Here is a 21,481-nt window from a genome sequence, read left to right on the forward strand (position 1 = left end):
TAAAACACATATAGTTCAAATAGAACTACAGGAAAATGAAATCTTCATATTAAAAAAAAATGTCCATACTTACATTACCATCATTTTGCCTACCTGAAGGGAGGGGTGTGGAAGACAAAGCATTCAGTAAGCTGAATGTTGTCACTGACATACATTATTTTTAAACCTTTTAATAAATGTTCTGCCTCTAAAGAAACCCAACAATTATTAGGTGTTTATAATTTACCTAGCATAATATTCCATGCTATAATAACTACAACATAGACTAAAATCCACTTAGGTAGATGAAGTAATATAAAATCAAAATTAATACAGATAGTAAATGGCAATTTATTTAGTGTCAAGTAGGATGCAGAAGAGGTGTGAAGGACAAAGTAAGTAAAATCAGTGCTTGGAAGCATTTAAGTAGTAAGTAGCTGTAAGATGGCTTCTAATATTTTGCAACATTTTTTTTCCCTCAATTTCTTCTTAAAAAAATAATTCAACAAACATTTGGAAGATACTGGCACTGAGGAGACACTAAGGCTTAGTGTTTAACAGATTTATCCAGGGATGCCTGGATGGCTCAGTCTGTTGAGCATCTGACTTTGTCTCAGGTCTGATCTTACCATTCGTGAGTTCAAGCCCTAGGCTGGGCTCTGTGCTGACAGCTCAGAGCCTGGAGCCCACTTCAGATTCTGTGTCTCCCTTTTGTCTCTGAGCCTCCCCCACTCACACTCTCTCTCTCTCAAAAATAAACATTAAAAATTTTTAAAAATAAAATGAAAAAAAAAAAAAAAAAAAAAAAAAGAAAATTTATCCAAAATCAAACAACTAGCCAGCAATAGAACAACACACACACTTATACAATCTCATTTCAGATTCTGAGTCTCCAATTGCCTATTTGTCTCAGCACTGATGAGTAAGAAACCAACAAAGTGAAAATGCTATCTCTAACAGATCACCATGAAATGAAATGTAGTTCATCGTCTCTTACTTATGAGGTTTTTTTTTTTTGGGGGGGGGGGGGGAACCAATTGTTATTGGGGGGAGGGGAGGGAACCTATTATTGTTATTATATCTAACAGGTTACAATAGTCACCGGAGTCAAAACTCCTTTACACCTAATAGATTAATTACTATAAAAGCCAAGCTTATAGTACTTTCCAAAAATTGACTCATCAATATATGCGTCAAATCTAAGCTATTTATGGAAAGAAGCTAAACAGATAGCTTCCACTTTTCTCCTTGTGATTCAATTTGTCTATACTACCTGTTACTACTTCCTCACTTAATTACTCATTAACTTATATGCTGGAAAAGCACTTCAACAAAATACCTAAAACTGAGGGGCTCTTTCCATGCCCTGATCCTTTTTTTGTTCTTAAAATAATTTTATTGCTTTCAAAGATGACATCCACAGAATCACAATCTCATTAAACAAGACCATCATTCTACACTTTGGTTACTAAACAGTCTAATGACTTTACTACCTTCAGTTTTGCTTCCTCAAATCCATTCTCCACATTGAAACCCAAGAGTAACCTTTAAAACATATCTGATTCACTACTCTACTTAAGGCTCTTTAATGATTTCTCATTCCCTTCATGTAAGCCAGACTTCTGAAACTGAATATATATATATATTTTTAAGATGACATGAGAGATAGGCTAAGGTTGGTTTCAGAAAGCGGGCTTACATGAAGGGAATGAGAAGTCATTAAAGAGCCTTAAGTAATGAATCAGATATGTTTTAAAGATATAAAATAACCAGATGCCATAATTTCCGTAACTCAAGGACATTATAGCATTTTGTGACTTTAAAACAAAAGTTGGTTCAATCTTTTCAACAAGATTGGAAAATTAATTTTAAATTACTGCTGAAGTTGTCAGAATGTTTATGGTGTAGGCAAGTGATCTAAGGTATCTTGCTTTTTAAAGAGTCATCTTCAAAACATGATCTCTATAGACATACGAAGACAAACATGCATATATGCAAGATCAAGGAAATTATTAAACTCTTACTTGTACTATAATCTACAGTTAGAATAAATACTTCTGAATTTAAAAATGATATAATAAAAAATTTTTCAAGAAGACACTGATTATCCACTAGTATAGATGTAAATAAATGTTCTAGTTTTTTCTGTGGTTTACCACTCTTTCTCCCCTATTCCTCTCTTCTTTGTTATTCTTTATCAACTACCTCCTTTCTCAGATTTTTCATGTCTTTATCTTTCTCAAGCCTTACTATCACCAATGGTATCCACAGGTGTCCAGAATTTTGTCCTATTATTCTGTACACACAATTCAGATCTACTATATTCATCACTTTCTCCCATAGTGCTAACATCTCTGTTATATATCAACAAAAATGTCAAAAAAACTTGGAGGGGATGAAGTATAAAAGTAACAATACAATGACACTTACCATGACCTACTTTAGTCATATTTGACCCTGATCACAAAACAATATTAAACCAACTTTAACTTATTGTACAAAAGAAAATACTATTTTATTTTAAATATGCCTGTGCAGGTGGGCAGACCCATTAAAAATTATTAGCAATGAGAGGAGCCTGGGTGGCTCAGTCAGTTAAGCATTCAACTTTGGCTCAGGTCATGATCTCATGGCTTGTGAGTTCAAGCCCCATGTTGGGCTCTGTGCTGAGAGCTCAGAGCCTGGAACCTGCTTCAGATTCTGTGTCTCTCTCTGTCCCTTCCCTGCTCATGGTCTGTCTCTCCCTCAAAAATAAACATTAAAAAAATTTTTTTAAAAAAGGTTATTAGCAATGGTATTTATACTTAATTTCACATATAAAAACTATGTTTATAATGCCAAGGCGAAAGAGGAAAATTCACAACCTAATCTCCAATACATAATTGGACAAATCACTGAGCTAGAGTTTTCCTAATTTAATGAGTTTTTTCATTATAGTTCACTCCAGAAATAACACTGATTGTATGCATTGAATAAAATTCTTCTTACACTATATTCAGCTGACTCAAAGATATACCTCCTCCGTCTAGAAGCAAACTTTCTGCTCTTCAGGTTAGTAATTTATTGCAGAATAAAAATAAGAAATACTCTGTGACCACTATTAAGCTATCAATCTAAGTTCCTTTTTTTTATTTATTTTTTAATTTTTTTTTTTTTTAACATTTATTTATTTTTGAGACAGAGAGAGACAAAGCATGAACGGGGGAGGGTCAGAGAGAGGGAGACACAGAATCTGAAACAGGCTCCAGGCTCTGAGCTGTCAGCACAGAGCCCGACGCGGGGCTCCAACTCATGGACTGCGAGATCATGACCTGAGCCAAAGTCGGCCGCTTAACCGACTGAGCCAACCAGGCGCTCCTCAATCTAAGTTTCAATCTTGGGCAATTTTACCTGCACAGTAAGAGAATTTAGCCAGCTACCTTTGATACTTTTATCTCATGAGGCTTAAAATTAAGCATAAGCCCACAATATTAAACATATGTGAACATAATCCAGCCAGAAATTTACAAATATAACTCCATTCTTTGTTATATTTACCCATCAGTAAAAATTCAAATCAATATGGTACATATCTAGAACACATTTATATGTTCATTAACATTTACTGCGAAAGCTTAATGCCATAAATGAGTACCATATTTAAAATAATACTAAATTATAACTACAACTGACTAGTTGAAGCCAGAGGGAACACATTTGAATGATTGAAGGAAGACTTTTCTAAATCTTGAAGGTACCCCAATATGCAATGGCTGGAATTAGGACAGTTGTGGTCTGAAGAGCAACATGAACTCTGTTCTTAGATTATGAGTCTCTTTTTTTCATTGTGCTAATAAGAAAAGGACTTATAAAACAGTGATTTCAATGATTAAATAAAATATCAAGTGCCTGAAACAGAGCCAGGGCTACGCAATCACTGTGGAGCTATATAAGACTATAGAGGGAAATAAACACTTCCACCGAGATCATAATTTATCCATTTCAAGTGCACAACCCCATGGTTTTTAGCATATTCACAGAGAAACTATGTAACCATCAGCAGTCACTCCCCATTCTTCACATATTCTCAGTCTTAAGCAACCACCTATCTGTTTTTTGTCTCTATGGATTTGCTTCTTCCAATGTTTCATATAAATGAAATCATACAATGTGTGGCCTTTTGTGTCTGGCTTCTTTCATGTAGCATGATGTTTACAAAGTGCATCTATCTTGTACCACATTATCAGTACTTCAATTATTTTTATAACACAAATAATATCCCATGGCATGAACCTACCACATTTTGTGTATCCATTCAGTTGATGGACATCTATGTCATTTCCACTTTTGGGTCATTATGAATAGTGCTGGTATGAACATTTATGTACAAGTTATGTGGACAGATGTTTTCACTTCTATTGGGTAGATACCTAAAAGTAGAATAAGCTAACCCTGTATTAACCATTTTGACTAAACTATGTACCAAAGCAACTCCAACATTTTACATTCCCTCCAACAATGAATGAGAATGTCAATTTATACAGGAAATTTAAGTGTCAATGCTGAATTTTCAAATGATGTCACAGAGGGAAGCCAACAGACTGCTTCAAGAAGGGCCTTTTAGAGTGGCAGTCGCTGGTTAATGCTAATATTTACATAATGCTTACTTTGTGTAGGCACAGTTGTTAAGTACTACTATTTCATTAAATCTCAGGTACCATGAATTATTTAATACACCATTAGATTATGTACCCTAAGAAAAAAACTCTGCCAATTAAATTATGACATCACATCCACTGAAAGGTGTATCTTGATGTCAGATGTATCAAATATGTGAAAAAATGTTTGATAGAATTATTGAAATAATTTTCACATGGATTAATTCCTTTAATCTTTATAATCCCAAGGGAGGATTTACAGATGAAGAAACTGGGGCACACAGCAGTTAAGACAGTTTGCCTAAAATAATTAAGCCAAGGATGACTGGCTGGCTCACTTGGAACACGCCACTCTAGATCTCAGGATTGTGGTTTGATCCCCACGTTGGGCACAGAGATTACTTAAAATAAATCATAAAGCCAGTTAAATGGCTGAAGTACATCTGAACTTCAGTGAATTGCTCTTGTTCTTGGTGGAGTCATATTTACTGTTTTAGAGATTATGACTCACTCCTTCCTCATTAAGATAAAAAAAAAGTGGAGCACACTAGGCCTTATGGGATTTGCGTTCTATTTAACCTCTAGGCCTCAGTTCCCTCATTTATTAGAACTATTATAAACACTGTCGCAGGAAAGGCATATAAAATTTTTGGCACAAACCAAGTGACAGCTGCTACTGCCATTATTTAATGGTAAAAAATATAGTGGTTGAGGGCAGTCTCTTTTGAGGTCTTTTCTTTCTTCCTCCTTGTTTCCATTAAAAAGTTTTTGTAGGCTATGAGGGCAACCTTATCACTAAACGTTTAACATCTGTTTATGGGCACATGGGTGGCTCAGTCAGTTAAGTGGCAGCAGGTCACGATCTCATGGTTTTGGGAGTCTGAGACCCACATCAGGCTCTGCACTGGCAGCGTGGAGCCTGCTTGGGTCTTGGTCTCTCTCTCTCTCTCTCTCCCCCCCCCCTCTCTGCCCCTCTCCCACTCACGCTGTCTCTCTCTCAAAATAAATAAATAAACTTTAAAAAAAAAAGTAAAAAATAAAATCTTCTGTTAAACTTATGGTATTCAACAATTTAAAGTATCCTCAAGTGACTATTCATTCCAATGATAACACTGCAACCTAGATTGAAACCAGTGGAGGGTAACCAGGATGAGGATGAAAATTAAGTCACAGATATAAGATGAAAACTTAATCGTGGCCATCTCTAAGTGCTAATATTGAAAAATGTTTTTTAAAATAATTCAATATGTAATTTTCTCAAATTTCTACAAAAAGCGCAAACTACTTTTATACTAGAAAAAAAAAAAAAAAGCAAGAAAAAAGAATCAACCAGGCTTAAATGGTAGAAACAACCAAAATGTTCCTTCCTTGATGGTTAAAAAAGTGGCATATATAGGGGCACCTGGGTGGTTCAGACAGTTAAGCATCCAACATCAGCTCAGGTCATGAGCTCTCAGCCAATAGGTCAGAGCTTGGAGACTGCTTTGGATTCTGTGTCTCCCTCTCTGCCCCTCTCCTGCTTGCACTGTCTCTCTCTCTTTCTCAAAAATAAATGAATGTTAAAAAAAATTTTTTTTAACGTAGCATATATGAATGGAATACTATTTAACCTTAAAAAGGAATGAAATTCTGATACATGCTGTATGTAATATGGATGAACCTTGAAGACATTATATGAAGTGAAATTAGATACAAAAGGACAAATATTGTGTGATTCCACTTAATTGAGGTACCTCACATAGTCAAATTCATACAGAAAAAGTAGAACATTGCCTATGGAGCTGTGGGCATGGGGTAAGTAATAGGGAGTTACTGTTTAACAGATTAAGATGAGAAAGTTCTGGAAATGGATGGTAGTGATGACTGCACAACAACGTGACTATATTTAATGCCACTGAATTACACTTAGAAATGGTTAAAATGGGGGGTGCCCAGTTAACTTTCCCACTTTGGCTTAGCTCATGATCTCACAGTTCATGAGTTTGAGCCCCACAATGGGCTCGCTGCTGTAAGCCTGACAACACAGAGCCTACTTTGGATCCTCTGTCCCCTCTCTTTGCCTCTCCCCCACTTGCACTCTCTCAAACGTTTAAAAAAAAAAAAAAAAAAAGACATAAAAAAAGAAATGGTTAAAATGGTAAATTTTATGTGTATTTTATGACAATTAAAAAAAATCAAACTGGTGTTATCAGAAAATAGATGTACATAAGCAACAGAATAATAGATGCTCCAAACTCGGTAGGTGACCCCAACGCATCCTGGAACTTCCATTACCATGTCTTTTCTTAAATGGGAACAACCAATAGGTTGAATAAATTCCAGAACATGATGATTGGGGTCCAGCTGCAGAAGGTTTTAAATGCCCAGCTAAGGAGTTTAGACTTTATTAACAAAGAAAGAAAAGAAACATCAAAACTGCACTTTAAGAAGATTTACAGCAGTGCAAAGAATGAACAGGAGTGGCAGAGATAGAAAGGTGATTAAATAGGCAAAACAGGAAAAGTAATAAAGTTGAATGCCTAACTAAAGTGATGACAGCAAAAGATTAAAAGGAAGCTGTTCAGGAGCACCTGGGTGGCTCAGTTGGTTAAGCATCTGACTTCAGCTCAGGTAATGATCTCGCAGAGTTTGTGAGTTCAAGTCCCACATCGGGCTCTGTGCTGACACTCAGAGCCTGGAGCCTGCTTCAGATTCTGTGTCTCCCTCTCTCTCTGCCCCTCCCCTACTCACGCTCTGTCTCTCTGTCTCTCTGTCGCTCTGTCTCTCTCTCTCTCAAAAATAAACATTAAAAAAATTTTTTAAATAAAATAAAGGAAGCTGTTTAGTGAAAAAATAAGTTTTAATTCAGTTCCCCTTGTTATACATGACCCAGGCTGTTTCGTCTTTTAACATTCACCAGTTACAATTGTTTGTTCGTAATTTTATTTTCCTGCTGAAATGTGAGCTCCATGAAAGGAAGGACAGTATGTCTTATTTATTGCTATACTGGCACACAGTATTCAAATAACTACTGAATGAATTCAGAATATATTCTTCCCTAAAAAAATACTTCTTCAAGGCAAGTAAGAATTTGTATAAGGGTTCGCTAAATTTGGAAACACTGCCAATTTTTCCAGACCTAGAATTTAAGCCATTGTCAGATGAAACTCCTATTCCTGTCTAGAGCCATTACTAGCTGTCTCTGAGTAAGCTTGCTTTCCATTCTAATTCCAGAAGCAAACCATCTGCCATTACCTGAAATCTTGTCCACACTAAATTTACACATACAACTCAAAAAGCTGTAATCTTAGTAAGCACCAAAATATAAATTAAATGGGTAAAAAAAAATTTTAGAAGTTCATGCACAAAAAATAGGCTTACAATACCTTAGGGGGATTAAATGGATATGTTTCTGGTATTTTTATTTCTAGCTGATATCTTCCTCCTAAAAAACAGGGAAAACAGAAAGTTAAGAATGCTGCTCATGTCAAATGTGTGAAGCCAAATACAGTGATACAACATCTCAAAACATGTACTACTTTATATTCAATTACAACAAATTCATTTTAACACTGAAACCCAAAAAGGAAATAAAAAAACACTAGTTTTTAAAGGTTATTTAAAGCATATAAAATAGCCATTTTATATAACTATATTAGCTTATCAGTGAATAATAGGACTGGAGATAGATGAATACATTAAATCCACAGACAATCCAATGCTTCATTGGAACAATTAGGTAATACGGACAGGTCCCGTCTCCTTTTGTTTCTTCTAGTCCACATTGAGAAGAGTTGCTAAATAACAAACAATATGGAAGGAATTAAAAAAAAAAAAAAAAAACAAAAAAAAAACGGTAAGGAGGTATAAAGGCAGAGATGGTACAGAGAAAAAGGACATATGGTTATGTCATAAACTGAAAAAATCTACTTCTAACTGGTTCTCTCACATGCAGAAATGCCCCAAACTTTTAACTTGTGCCCTAAATTAAAGGCCAACACTTCTTGTTAAAATTTAAAAAATAAAATTTGACAGTAACAGGTAGGCATAAAGACAAAAAGCTATTATCTTCCTCTAAATAGGTATTTAAACACAACAAAAGAGGTGGTTCTAACCAGTAATAAATAAACAGAAGGCAACTTTCTGTTTTGAAGTTATCTTGAGCAACTAGCAGCCAAATAATGTATTTTAAAGAAGTTTATCTAGCTTCCCATTAACTGGGGTAATTCAAGGGGAAGATAATGGTCTCTCAAAAAACCCTGGAGAGGAAGTCTTCCACTAGATGAGAGGGTGAATTTGAATCCTAACTTTAAGGAACCTTCTAAAACTAAGATTTTATGACCCATTAATGTAGAATACTCATTATTCTAAAACATAGTAAAACTGTGCTACCGAAGTATTTACATATGAAACTATGCGTAGGATTTGCATCAAAATAATCAAGGGATGGATAAGATCAAAGACTGGCCCTGAGTCGATAGTTATTTAAGCTGGATTAGGAGTATATCAAGGATTCATTATACCATTTGTCTTCTGTATGTATCTTAAACTTTCTATAATGAAAGTAAAATAAAACAAAAACTATGCACTAGCATTATTAACTTCAAAATTTCATACATTCCATTCTCAGTATATCTTGGATTTTCTCAAATCCACTTCCTCCATTGTTAAGAATAGATGAATGTGGATCTGGGAGAAAAACAAAAGAGCAATTCACTTGGTAACCACTTTCTTCAAGCCCTTTTCTTGCTAATTCTTTTTAATGGAATCCCATAATGACTGATGCATGAGTTGAACTGATGCATGTGCCTGAAATCACAAAGCATATGGCAACAGTGAAATAAACATAAAGGAAAGTAGTCAAAACAAAAGAAACAAACAAGGATAGGTAAGAGAAGAGTACCTGAGAAAGTTTTGTGTATATAGATACACCTGTTTATATTTATATTTACAGTTACAAATGCTAGCTTCAAATAGAAGTATAATAAATTTGTCCTGATTAATGTGTAGGCTCTTTTTCCTAAGAATCTTACTTTTTCTGATAAATTCTAGATTATGGTGTCTTTATAACCTTTCATATAAAGTTGTTCCTTCTTGAATGTCCAAAACTCTCTCTTAGGGGCATGAGAGCCCAGATATACTATGTAAATAGTGGACTAGAGTCTCCCAATCCTATTTTTACTCTACATGCCATTTATATGCTCTGTCTTGCCTTATTTTCTGACAACTTTCAACATATAACCACTGCACTAATCATAATATTATTGGATATATATAAATATATCAGAGTGACAGAACTAACTTTATAACTACATTATTCATATTAAAAGTTTTCGCTATAAATCATTTCTTTAAGAACAGCTTTAGGTATTAAAACTTTATAATCTTTAAATTTAACTTAATCTAAAAGGAAGACAGGGAAGGGGTAAGGTTTTTAAAATATTAACAACTATTCCATAAATTCACAACTCCTCTTAGGAAAAAAGGCTCAAGAACTAAATTGCTCCTTTGCCACTCAGCTCTTAAGGCAAAAGAAGAAAAGAGAGTTAAATAACATGTGCAATACAGTAATTTTTCCATGGGTATTCTACTTTTCAACCTGATTACTTCTAACACAACATAGTTGCCTCATTAGTTAATGATGATTATAAACGTTTTAACATTCTACATGGAAACACTTGCCTTAGCTATTGAGGTTTAAAAGACAAAACAAAAACTATCAAAAACTATCAACCCTGCAATAAATATTATCAAAATACTCCTCATGTTCATGTCTCAAAAATAGTATCTAAGTTTATGCCCTTGAATATTCAGTGCTTTTCTTCAATAGTTTTATGATAAAAAGAATACAATTTATACAAAAAGCATATTAAAACTAGTCTATCAAAAAACAAACAAAAATACAAACCAACCAGTCTTATCAACATTAATGTCTCACTTAGTGGCAGCAGCAGAAATAAACTTAAATATGACCAAACTTGTTTCCAATTAATAAAGAGTATGTTTTGTGTGTGTGTGTGTGTGTGTGTGTGTATATATGTACATACATATATATATACACACACATATATACATATAACTTATTATTACTACAAATGAGTATTATATCCAATTTCTAAAAATTCATCTACTTTTATTAAGGGTTGCTAAGAGAATAATGAACATTCTACCTATTTAATTTGGTTCAGGAGGTGCCTTGTTTATAAATACCAGTTTGCTGGAAGAGTTCTAGAATGATAATGCTACTGCCGTACTGTCTTTTATCCTAAACAACCTAAAAAATTCAAGAATATTTATAATGCCTGCCTTTAAGAAGAAGCTAGTGCATCATTACATACAACATCTACTATTAAGATGAACTTGATTTTTATAAGACAACGAAAGATCTCTTTTCCACCTAATGACTGCCAAAAGGACTAAGTGAATAACATCCATGAAAGCATCCAGACAAGGCCTGGCATATAGGAGGCACTCAATAAACAATCTAAAACTAAATGAGGTCAAGAAATGGCAATTATGAACTATAAAACAGAAAATAAAATTTTATCATTTAAGATTTGGTAGAATATGCTAAAGACATCCTAGGGTCTTTAAAAATTTAAATGAAAATTGAAAGATATTCTAGAATATTGAATTTTTCTGATAACTTTTGGTTTTCTGATAACTTCTGGTTAACTATTCATTACAGACTGCCCCAATCAAAATAGACATAACCACCACTTCCAATATTCAGTCAATCTTCATTCATTCGAAAGCAGAAAGTAATTAGAAACATAGGCTTTGAAGTCATAGGCTATTAGGACTCAAATCCCAGATGTGCCATTTAGATGTGTGACCTTAAACAAGTTACTTCTCTGAGCTTAAATTTCTTCATCTATGAAACAATGATAACTACTTACCTCATAAGGTTTGTTGCAAGGATTAAATGAGAAAATACATGTAAAGCTCTAAAAATAAGAAGTCAATAAATGCTACTACTACAAATTCTGTTATATGATTTCTATTAACCATACATTTGAGTGCCTATTATATGCAAGAACCTTGGCTATGCTATATAACCCAAATTTATAATAATATTCATTACCGAAGGTTTGCCTAATGAGGAAATAAAAAGCTATAAAGCTTCCTTCTATCTTACCACCCAATTCTACTGTCTAAAGTAACTACAGACTAAATCTGTGAACACAAAGTTCAGCAAAGTTGCCTGCTTTCTTTCCTATGTGTCTTGAAACGATCACTCAAAGCTTTCCTGAATAAAGAAAATTAAATATTTGGAATACAGCCTGTACGAAGACGAACGAATGAATGAAATGCTAAATGACAAACAGGGGAGGGAAGCTTTTTTAATAAATATTTTATCAGTCAGAAATTTAAGGCAAGGTTTGTTAGAGATACCATATGAAGGATAACTGAGCATCTACAGTCCATGTAAATTAGAGGCTTGACATGCTAGATGTTTTCCCCTGTTAAATTCTAACTATATAACCTGTAATTTGGCCCTAACTAAATCTATGTTGGGGAAAGAAAAAAATTAGCTAAAATTCAGTAAGAAAAATCAGTCTATATAAATACCTAAAATTATTATTTAAATATTCTTGTAATACCCTAAGCCAAATGAAGTTACCTTCCATGTACTTTAAGGATGCTTAAGATTATTCTGATTTAATGTTTCAGACAAGTTCTAATACACACAATATTTTGATACAGAAGAAAGTACTTGCCTTCATATGGTGTGTCTGGAGGTCCTGCTATTTCTCCTCTTAATTCTGTAAAATTCTCATCTACAAGATCTACTTTAATTTGATTTTTGCTCGTCTTAAAAATAAACAGAAAATAAATGTTAGTCATATCAGCAAGAAAAAAGCCTATTTTAAAGTATTACCTATAAAAAATTTTGAAGACCCTCTTTCATAAACTTGATTATCTCCTCTAGTAAAAATAATTGCCTGTGCTTTTCTAGGATTTAATTAGCCAGTTTTAAGAATATTTAAAACCAAAAAGCTAACAATTTTTCACTTCAATGTTTTTAATGAAATAACACCACTTTGAACAGTACAATGGCTTGTTGACTTTACTGGAATGTTTAGACAAAAATAGCAGACACCTATTTTACATTTGCCAATTTCATGTATGTTCAGTCCAAAGTGATCCATCTATTCATCTGTAGATGAATGCTGTTATACTACAACCCAGGTTACATGGATTCTATACATATAAACAGAAAATTCAAGGTCACTAAAAGCCATTTAGTGTATAAAGTCTCAATTGAACTAACCACAACTCTAGATGTTTAGGTTAACTGAAATAATATACCATCTACCCAGATGGTGAAAACTCCAAGCATCTAATTTCTCTTTCCATGAAAATTCTTGAAGCATCAATGCCTCACTAGAATCATCTAATGCCTTCTTCAATTTAAGTTGCTTAGTTTTAAACTAAGCTAAACTGCTTAGTTTACTTCAGTGGCAACTACCTACTTTTCAAAACAGACTTTTAAATTTATCTACATCTATTTACTTCCCACTTTGTATTTCTCTAAGTCCTTTCACATCTATAGTATCATTTCAATTTCTCAATCCATTCTGAGTCAACGGTGACCTTCAAATGATTCAGAAAACCCTCCAGTGGAATTCACATTCATGTTCAAAAGTACTCATCTGCAAACGAGCTCTCCACTTATATTTTCTAATCTACACTACACTTTACTAGTCTAGGTCTATATTCCTAATATGGCAAATCTCCTTTTCTCAATTGTTAAAAACATAAATCCTTAATATATCAGTTACGTTTTCATTTTTTTGGTTAGGACTTCATATTTTGTTACTTAAGTAACATGTTACCTAAGTGACACAATATATCTGCTCTTATGGAAAAAGCCTCACAAGATTTCAATAATAAATTTTTTTATTTCAAACCTACCTTCTTAAACTTGTTAATGGATGACAATGTAAGAATTACTGTTTTAAGGTCCTTCCTCCCCCAACTTCCAACAGAAAATACCATTTTTACTCTTTTGCTGTGCTAAACAGTTTTAATACAGAATGTTAAGTACTGAAAAAATCTGTAACTTAAAACCCAAATGTTAAAAGATTTCACATGACTCCTAATTAATCTTATCTTTTAATAAGATTTTAAAACTTTATGCATTTTAAAAACATTACAATTAGGTTTAATAACCTTCTAATATTTGGGATCAAAGTATTTCATATTTTTCTGAAATTAATTTTATACCAAAATTAAAAGTAATTATAAACATACCATGGCAAACTCTATCCTATGCCCTAAAAAATCATTAACATCCTTAGTATTTGCAGAAGATGAAATGTACAATTTTACCAATGATAAAATACTTCGTCTAGTATGCACAGGAATGAATAATGTTAAAATGAAAATCAGAGGCGCCATATACACTTTCACTAACCAATTTAAGAAGCCACAAGTAGAACTATGGACTTCCATTTCTCCCCTGACAGGTCTAAGTAAAATAAGAGTAATTAGATCTTGCACATCATCAATGCTTTCTAAGTTCTTTATAGCTTCCCACAGTACTCCCTTTCCAAAAAGAAGTAAATAGCCCTAAAATGTCAGGATAGTAAAGGACATGATTAAAGTTTTGGGAGGAAAAGAGGAGGTAACAGAAATTAGAAAAGCAGCCTTCTGGATTGCCACCAATTCTTGAGTTAGTAAAATGCTAAATAAAAACTACTAATTTTATTAGTATACCTCTGTCCTATTTCTGTCCTCATTACCCCCAAATTATAATTAGAGGAAAATGGGTCTTTTTTTTCTTTCTTTTCTCTAGAGAAAGTACACTATAAGTGTATGAAAATTTTACTAAATTAGCTAAAAAAAATACAATCACCATGATGAATCCATTATAAAGAAGCATCCTATATGGTCTAGAGTAAGGTCCTTATCTGCAGATAACCAAAGATAAAAAGAAAATGGAAAGTTAAAGACAGATTTTTCACAGCTTACTTTTTCCATCACATAACAATTACCCTTCGTTACCTCCACAGTTTAATATCCAGTTTATTCCACAATCCAAAATTCTGATCCCAGTGCCCTCAGCAAACTAACTTAAAATCCCACTTAAGACTCAAGTATTGTAAGGAAGATAGAAAATGGTAAAAAATGACAGTATTTAAAAAAGTATGGAAGTCGGACAGATGTGAGTTGAATCCTAGTTCTACCACTTACTTGTGGCATTAATTCAGCAAAGTCACTTAGTATCTCTCAATTTTATTACTGTAAAATGAGAATACATACCCAATTTAAATGAGAATATTGTGGATAGAAGTGACAGTATCAATTATAAAAACCTTTGCTTTCAAAGCCTTATTTTATAAAATTTATTTCACAGTTGTGTTTCCAGTCTAAGAATGGAAATGTTGTTTCTTAAAATAAATAACAAAACAATGTGTTATTCATTTTAATGACCAGGAATGCTAAGGCTTTTGGATGAAACCCTGAAGAAATGTGTTATCACTGTACTACATTTTTTTATGAGAACACCTGCAAAACTGCTTTTCTATACCTTCTGCCAACTCAACTAAACACACAGTGGGACCTCTGCTGGTCTTGATTTTTCTGATGTCCCTTTGCTGCTCCAATGCATTTCTAACAGATAAAAGGAAAAGAGATGAATAGAACTACAGTTCCTAGTAAAGATTATTAAAATATAACAGAAAACATGCAAAATAGCACATAATGTTGAACGTAATTTGGATGTGGTAAATTAACATTACTGCCAATTTGCAATGGTGCGGACTTAAAGCAGTTTTAATAGATTTCCAAGGCCAAGTCTTTTGGTGAATTGATACCATTATCACAAAATTCTTTCAGATAATTCCTGGGTTCTACTATATGCCAGAAAGATATATCAAGTGTTAGTGAACAAAACTCAGTCCCTGCCCACTTGGAGCTTACATTCTAGTAGGAAAAACTAAAAACAAAGATTTTATCATAAAAGCTCTAGGTACAGGGGCACCTGGGTGACTCAGTTGGTTAAGTGTCTGACTCTTGGTTTTGGCTCAGGTCATGTTCTAATGGTTTCATGAGTTCGAGCCCCACATCGGGATCTGTGCTGATGGTGTGGAGCCTGCTTGGGATTCTCTGTCTCACTCTCTGTCTCTCCCCCACTGACACGGTCTCTGCCTCTAAATACATACATACATACATACATACATACATACATACATAAACAAGCTCTAAGTACATTATTATTTAACCTGTTTAAACTTACTATGTGACCTTAAGCAAGTTAATTAACCATTCTGTACCTCAGTTTCATCATCTGTCAACTGGGGATTATAAAAGTACCTACTACATATAGTTCATGGGGGAATTTAATGAACTAATACAGTATATAAGACAATGCCCGCCATATAGTAAATGCTGAATGTATAGTCATTTAACACTGTAATGTGTTGACTTTTAACAATGATGTTGGAGCAGAAAACTTCCACGAAAGCAAATACTGTATGTTTTTTAAGGACAATTTGTCACATTAGTCTTACTTGTATTTACTCTGGAAAATTTACTCTAAAAATTTCAACCTAAATTTAGATAAACCAATATAGCTCTACATTACCCCTAAAATTATAGATAAATTCTTATATCCAGTAAAGAAACTATTAATTTGTGTCCTAGTCAAATCACAAGTAGTGGGACACCTGAGTAGCTCAGTTGGTTGAGTACCCAACTCTTGATTTCAACTCAGGTCATGATCCCAGGGTCATGGCACTGAGTATCCACTGGGCTCCATGCTCAGTATGCTTGAGATTCTCTCTCTTCTTCCCTCTGCTCCTCTCCCCTGCTAGCACTCTCACTTAAGAAAAAAAAAAGGTTGGGGCGCCTGGGTGGCTCAGTCGGTTGAGCGTCTGACTTCGGCTCAGGTCACAATCTCGCGGTCCGTGAGTTCGAGCCCCGCGTCGGGCTCTGGGCTGATGGCTCAGAGCCTGGAGCCTGCTTCCGATTCTGTGTCTCCCTCTCTCTCTGCCCCTCCCCCGTTCATGCTCTGTCTCTCTCTGTCCCAAAAATAAATAAACGTTAAAAAAAAAAAAAAAAGTTTAAAAAATCACAGCTACCAAAATTTAGGGTGTAATGCAAGTGAATGTGAAATTCAGTTTTTCCTAATTTGTTGGAAATGAGGCTTAAAAGGGCTTTTTAAACTTTTTTTTAATGTTTATTCATTTTTGAAAGAGCACAAGCAGGATGGGGCAGAGAGAAAGGGGGACACAGAATCTGAAGCAGGTCCAGGCTCTGAGATGTCAGCACAGAGCCTGACATGGGGCTCAAACTCATGAACTGTGAGAACATGACCTGAGCCAAGCCAAAGTCAGATGCTGAACCAACTGAGCCACCCAGGTGCCCCAGAGGCTTAAGATTTAACAGTTGCCATTATGTTCACATAATTTAATATAAATGACTTCTCTTTCCCCTACTATCCTAAGGCCCTCCCAAATAAGAAAGATTTCCACCTTTCAAGCAGTTATAAAAAAAATTCTAGGGGGGTCCAGGTGGCTCATTTGGCTGAGCATCTGACTCTTGATTTTGGCTCAGGTCATGATCCCAGGGGTCAAGAGATCAAGCCCCATGTCAGCCTCAGCACTAGGTGTGGAGACTGCTTGAGATTCTTGCTCTTCCTCTGCCCCTCTCCCCCACTCACTCTCAATAAAATAAAGTAAAATAAAATAAGATCCTCTGAAACTTGGGGCATGTCACATACCCAAAGCAGGTTGACATGGAAACTATGAGACTAGATGGCCATGGGGAACATTTATGACCCTTACCAACTGCAAGTTCTAGAACAGTACTGTTCAATAGATAATAATGTATGTCACAAATGTACTTTAAAATTTTCTAGTAATCACATTAAAAACAGTAAAGGAAGTAGAGAAACTAATTTCAATGATTTATTTATCTCATATATATATATATATATATATATATATATATAAAACTATCATTTTAACCTATGATCAAAATAAAATTTGAGATATTTTCATTTTTTTAAAATACAAAGTCTTCAAAATCCAGTGTGTAATTTATAATTGTAACACTTTTCAATTTGGACTGTCCACATTTCAAGTGTTCAAAAGACACATGTGATAGGCAAATCTGCAGACACAGAAAGTAAATTATTGGTTATTAGGAGAGGAGAGGGAAGAGAGATGGGAAAGATCTGCTAATGGGTACAAGGATTATTTTAGGGGAAATGTTCCGGAGTTGGATAATGGTGACAGTTGCACAATTTTGTGAACATACTATAAACCACTGAATTGTACATTTTTTAAACTCAAAAAGTTTTTTAAAACTTGAAAAAAAGTCACATGTGGCCAGTGGCTACAGTACTGGACAAGTACAGCTCTAGAGAACCAGGAAATAATAGCCTCTCCAATTACAACAGTGTGTCATTTAAATTTTACTTTGTGAATTTCTATCACATACTTCACACAATCTATAATGCAGAATAATTAAAGTTCTGGGGGCTCCTGGGTGGCGCAGTCGGTTAAGCGTTCGACTTCAGCTCAGGTCACGATCTCACAGTCTGTGAGTTCGAACCCCGCGTCGGGCTCTGGGCTGATGGCTCAGAGCCTGGAGCCTGCTTCCGATTCTGTGTCTCCCTCTCTCTCTGCCCCTCCCCCATTCATGCTCTGTCTCTCTCTGTCTCAAAAATAAACGTTTAAAAAAAAAATTTTTTTTTTAAAGTTCTGAACATATTAACCCCGTGAATATTTACTGAGTATCCTATTCATAAGGCTAACACTATTCACAAGGCTAACAGGGATTGAGTGGTAAAAATGATCGACCAGAAATGTTCTCTAACCCACCCTATTCCCACAGAGCCTTTATTCTTAAGTATTAAACAATAATTTGTAATATTATTAAATGAAGTACAGGATATCATGAGAGTAATATTTAACAAAGATGGAATCTTTAGAGTAAGAAAAAGCTTCCCTGAGGAAACTACCATTAAAAGATTTAATCTGGTAAAGCCAATGATGGCATTTCAAGTAGAAAGTCCACCCTGTACAAAACAGAAGCAAAAAAGGACCTAGCATGTTTAAGAATTGAAAAGCCACCCATGTGCTTAGAATAACACAGAATAAAGGAGCAGAAATGAAGCAAAAAAGGTAGGCAGGAGCCAGATTATGCAGGGTCATGAAAAACAATGAGAAACACTGAAAGTTGTAACCTGACAAGGAGATTTGATTCTTTTAAAGAATAACCAACTATAGGGAAGGAAAAAAGCCTGGAGGTAGATTAAAGCAGAAACAGAGAGAAAATCTACTTAGATGAAAAGAAGTAAATTAATTAAGAGAGAGAAGAGAGGTAAGAGTTCTAGGACTAAGCTATTAAAACAAAGTGTATAACCTCTTAAAGAAGAAACAAGGATCACTCTTACAGCTTGCTTTTTCCATTGAGTAGATGATAGTATAATTAAACTAAGATAAACAAGAAATTGGGAGGTCAGAGTTTGGGGAAAGGGAAAATAAAAAATTCAGTTCTGGACATGTTGAGAACTGAATATCCTAAGGGCCAAGTACATAGTTGAAAACTCAGGTCTAGAGTTCAGGAGTGATCTGGGCTAAAGATATGAGGATGAGCAAGACAGCAAAAATCAGGATAGTCTGTTATCACTGGCACCAAAGGAAGAAAAATGTTTAAGGAGAGAGTAAGTTAATGTTGCTCACAGTAATAATAATAGCTAATACTTATGTAACACCTTATAAGTAGCATTTTGACTTATATGTAATAACTCGCTTAACCCTCATTAACAATTTTATGTATTTACCAATAAGGAATCTGAGATACAAGGAGGTCACAGAGCTAATAATTAGTGAAGCCGGGTTTGAAAAATGACTCGTGAGCCAAGATATACACATTTTATTTCACTGACTCTAAGATACCATCAGTTACAGGATGCCCTGATATATGCCAAAAAGAAAAAAACACCTTTATTTACACTATAACACAATATTTTATCATTTAGAATTTTTATTTTACACTTACTCAAAGAAATTTTAGATTTTACAAATATCACTCTTAAGACTGCATAAAGAAAAAATAAGCAAAATAGTTATTTTCTTCACATTGAAAGCCCTGAATGTGTACACACACACACACACACACACACACCTTCCAGAAACATACATAAGAAACTGGCAATAGTGGTTTGCTTAGCGTAGTAAAACTAAGAACTATGGATCTGGGGTAAATGGGAGACCAAGGTACTGTTTGAAAACTATTTTAAACACATAAAGAATTTTTTCTACAAAACACGTTAAAAAGACTGATGGTCCTTGCAAAAGTCAAATGGTAATTTATCCACTATAATTGGGTAGTATATGAGAAGTGAGGAAATGGAGACCATACAGAGAACAAATTCTGGTTATAAAGAGTAAGTGAGAAGTAGAGCAGAAGTTGGAGAAAGAGGGTAGAAGGACAAGTTTTCTTAACATAACCATTAAATAGTAAGTTTAAATGCTAGTGAGATAGCTATAGTAGAGAGGGAGAGGGTAAAAATAAAGGATGGCAGGGGTACCCAGGTGGCTCAGTCAGTAGATCATGTGACTGCTGATGCCAGGGTTAGAAGTTTGGGTCCCACATTGGGTATAGAGATTACTTAAAAAGAAAATCTTTTTTTTTAAATGTTTATTTTTGAGAGAGATAACATGCACATACAAATGGGGGAAGGGCAGAGCGAGAGGGGGGCACAGGATCCGAGGCGGGCTCTGTGCTGACAGAGATCATGATCTGAGATCATGACCTGAGCAGAAGTCAGATGCTTTACTTACTGAGCCACCCAGGTGTCCCTAAAAATAAAATCTTTAAATAAAACAAGTAAAATAAAGGATGACAGATAATGTAATGAACAAGATGGAATGGGGAAGAATGGGTGAAATCCAGAATGAAAAAATAAATGACTGACCTCATATAAAGAACACTTCAAAGAGAAAGTTATGTGAATGTAAGCTGTGTAGGTCTCATTTTTCTATCCTCAATGAAATTCTAACCTTTTCCCACACTACTAGTGTGAACTATTTAACAATCTTCAGGAATTAAGTCTGGGATGTGATTCCTAACATAATCATCCTGATCAAGAATAGTCTTTTAAAAGTCACTTACTGGGAGCGAGAATTTAAGAACAGGGTCTAAATTTAATTCAGTACCTAGCACATAGTAAGGGCTCCATACATTCCAGAACTGGCTTAAACAAGCTCTAATTTATAAAAGAAATACATGCCCAGAATTAAAACATGCCTGGATTAAAACTTTCTAATGTTTACAATCGTATCAGAATATGAAAACAAAGGTGATATCCACAGCCACATTTGTACACTACTTCACCTTACCTTGTATGAGAACAGTCACTCCTTTTCCCATTTTTTGGCTGGATTAAATCCCACTTCTGATAGGGTTACTATAAAGCTACTAAAATCAACAACATTGTATTGGTAAGAGGAAAGACAAACCAATGGTACAGAATAGGAAACTCAGAAAGGCTCATACCTATGTAGTCAACTAATCTTTGACAAAGGGGCAACTGGATAGAGAAAAAAAAATATTTTCAACAAAAACAGTGCTAGATCAGTTGGACATCCACATGCAAAGTAATCTTATCATACATTTTTCATTTTCTAAACTGGCAAAATTCTTTAAAAAAATTTTTTTTAATGTTTATTTTTGAGAGTGAGAGCATGCACGAGCAGGGGAGGGGAAGAGAGAGAGGGAGATAGAGGATCCAAGCAGGTGCTGTGCTGTCAGCACAGAGCCCAATGTGGGGCTTGAACTCATGAACCAGGTCATGACCTGAGCCAAAGTCAGATGCTTAACCAACTGAGCCACCCAAGTGCCCCTAAACTGTCAAAATTCTTAAT

General features: G+C 34.6%; 1 protein-coding gene across 7 annotated transcripts in view; it reads right to left on the bottom strand.

Annotated features, from left to right (window-relative positions):
• Positions 1 to 21,132, bottom strand: part of UBE2K (ubiquitin conjugating enzyme E2 K) — a 35,805-nt gene extending 14,673 nt beyond the window's left edge. Inside the window, exons 1-6 of one of the 7 annotated variants that reach the window (XM_042984687.1) lie at positions 17,326 to 17,357; positions 15,133 to 15,215; positions 14,458 to 14,512; positions 13,515 to 13,578; positions 12,317 to 12,410; positions 7,982 to 8,040 (exon numbers count right to left, since the gene is read on the bottom strand). In XM_042984687.1, the coding sequence (XP_042840621.1) occupies positions 7,982 to 8,040; positions 12,317 to 12,410; positions 13,515 to 13,578; positions 14,458 to 14,512; positions 15,133 to 15,215; positions 17,326 to 17,342 (372 nt within the window). In that variant the 5' untranslated portion in view covers positions 17,343 to 17,357. Of the gene's footprint in view, positions 1 to 7,981; positions 8,041 to 12,316; positions 12,411 to 13,514; positions 13,617 to 14,457; positions 15,064 to 15,132; positions 15,216 to 17,325; positions 17,358 to 20,956 lie in introns of those variants that run through there. The other 6 variants (XM_042984688.1, XM_042984690.1, XM_042984694.1 and 3 more) reach the window with 6 other exon arrangements.
• Positions 21,133 to 21,481: the final 349 nt, after the last annotated feature.

The sequence above is a fragment of the Panthera tigris genome, chromosome B1 (assembly GCF_018350195.1).
Source record: "Panthera tigris isolate Pti1 chromosome B1, P.tigris_Pti1_mat1.1, whole genome shotgun sequence".
Taxonomy (NCBI): domain Eukaryota; kingdom Metazoa; phylum Chordata; class Mammalia; order Carnivora; family Felidae; genus Panthera; species Panthera tigris.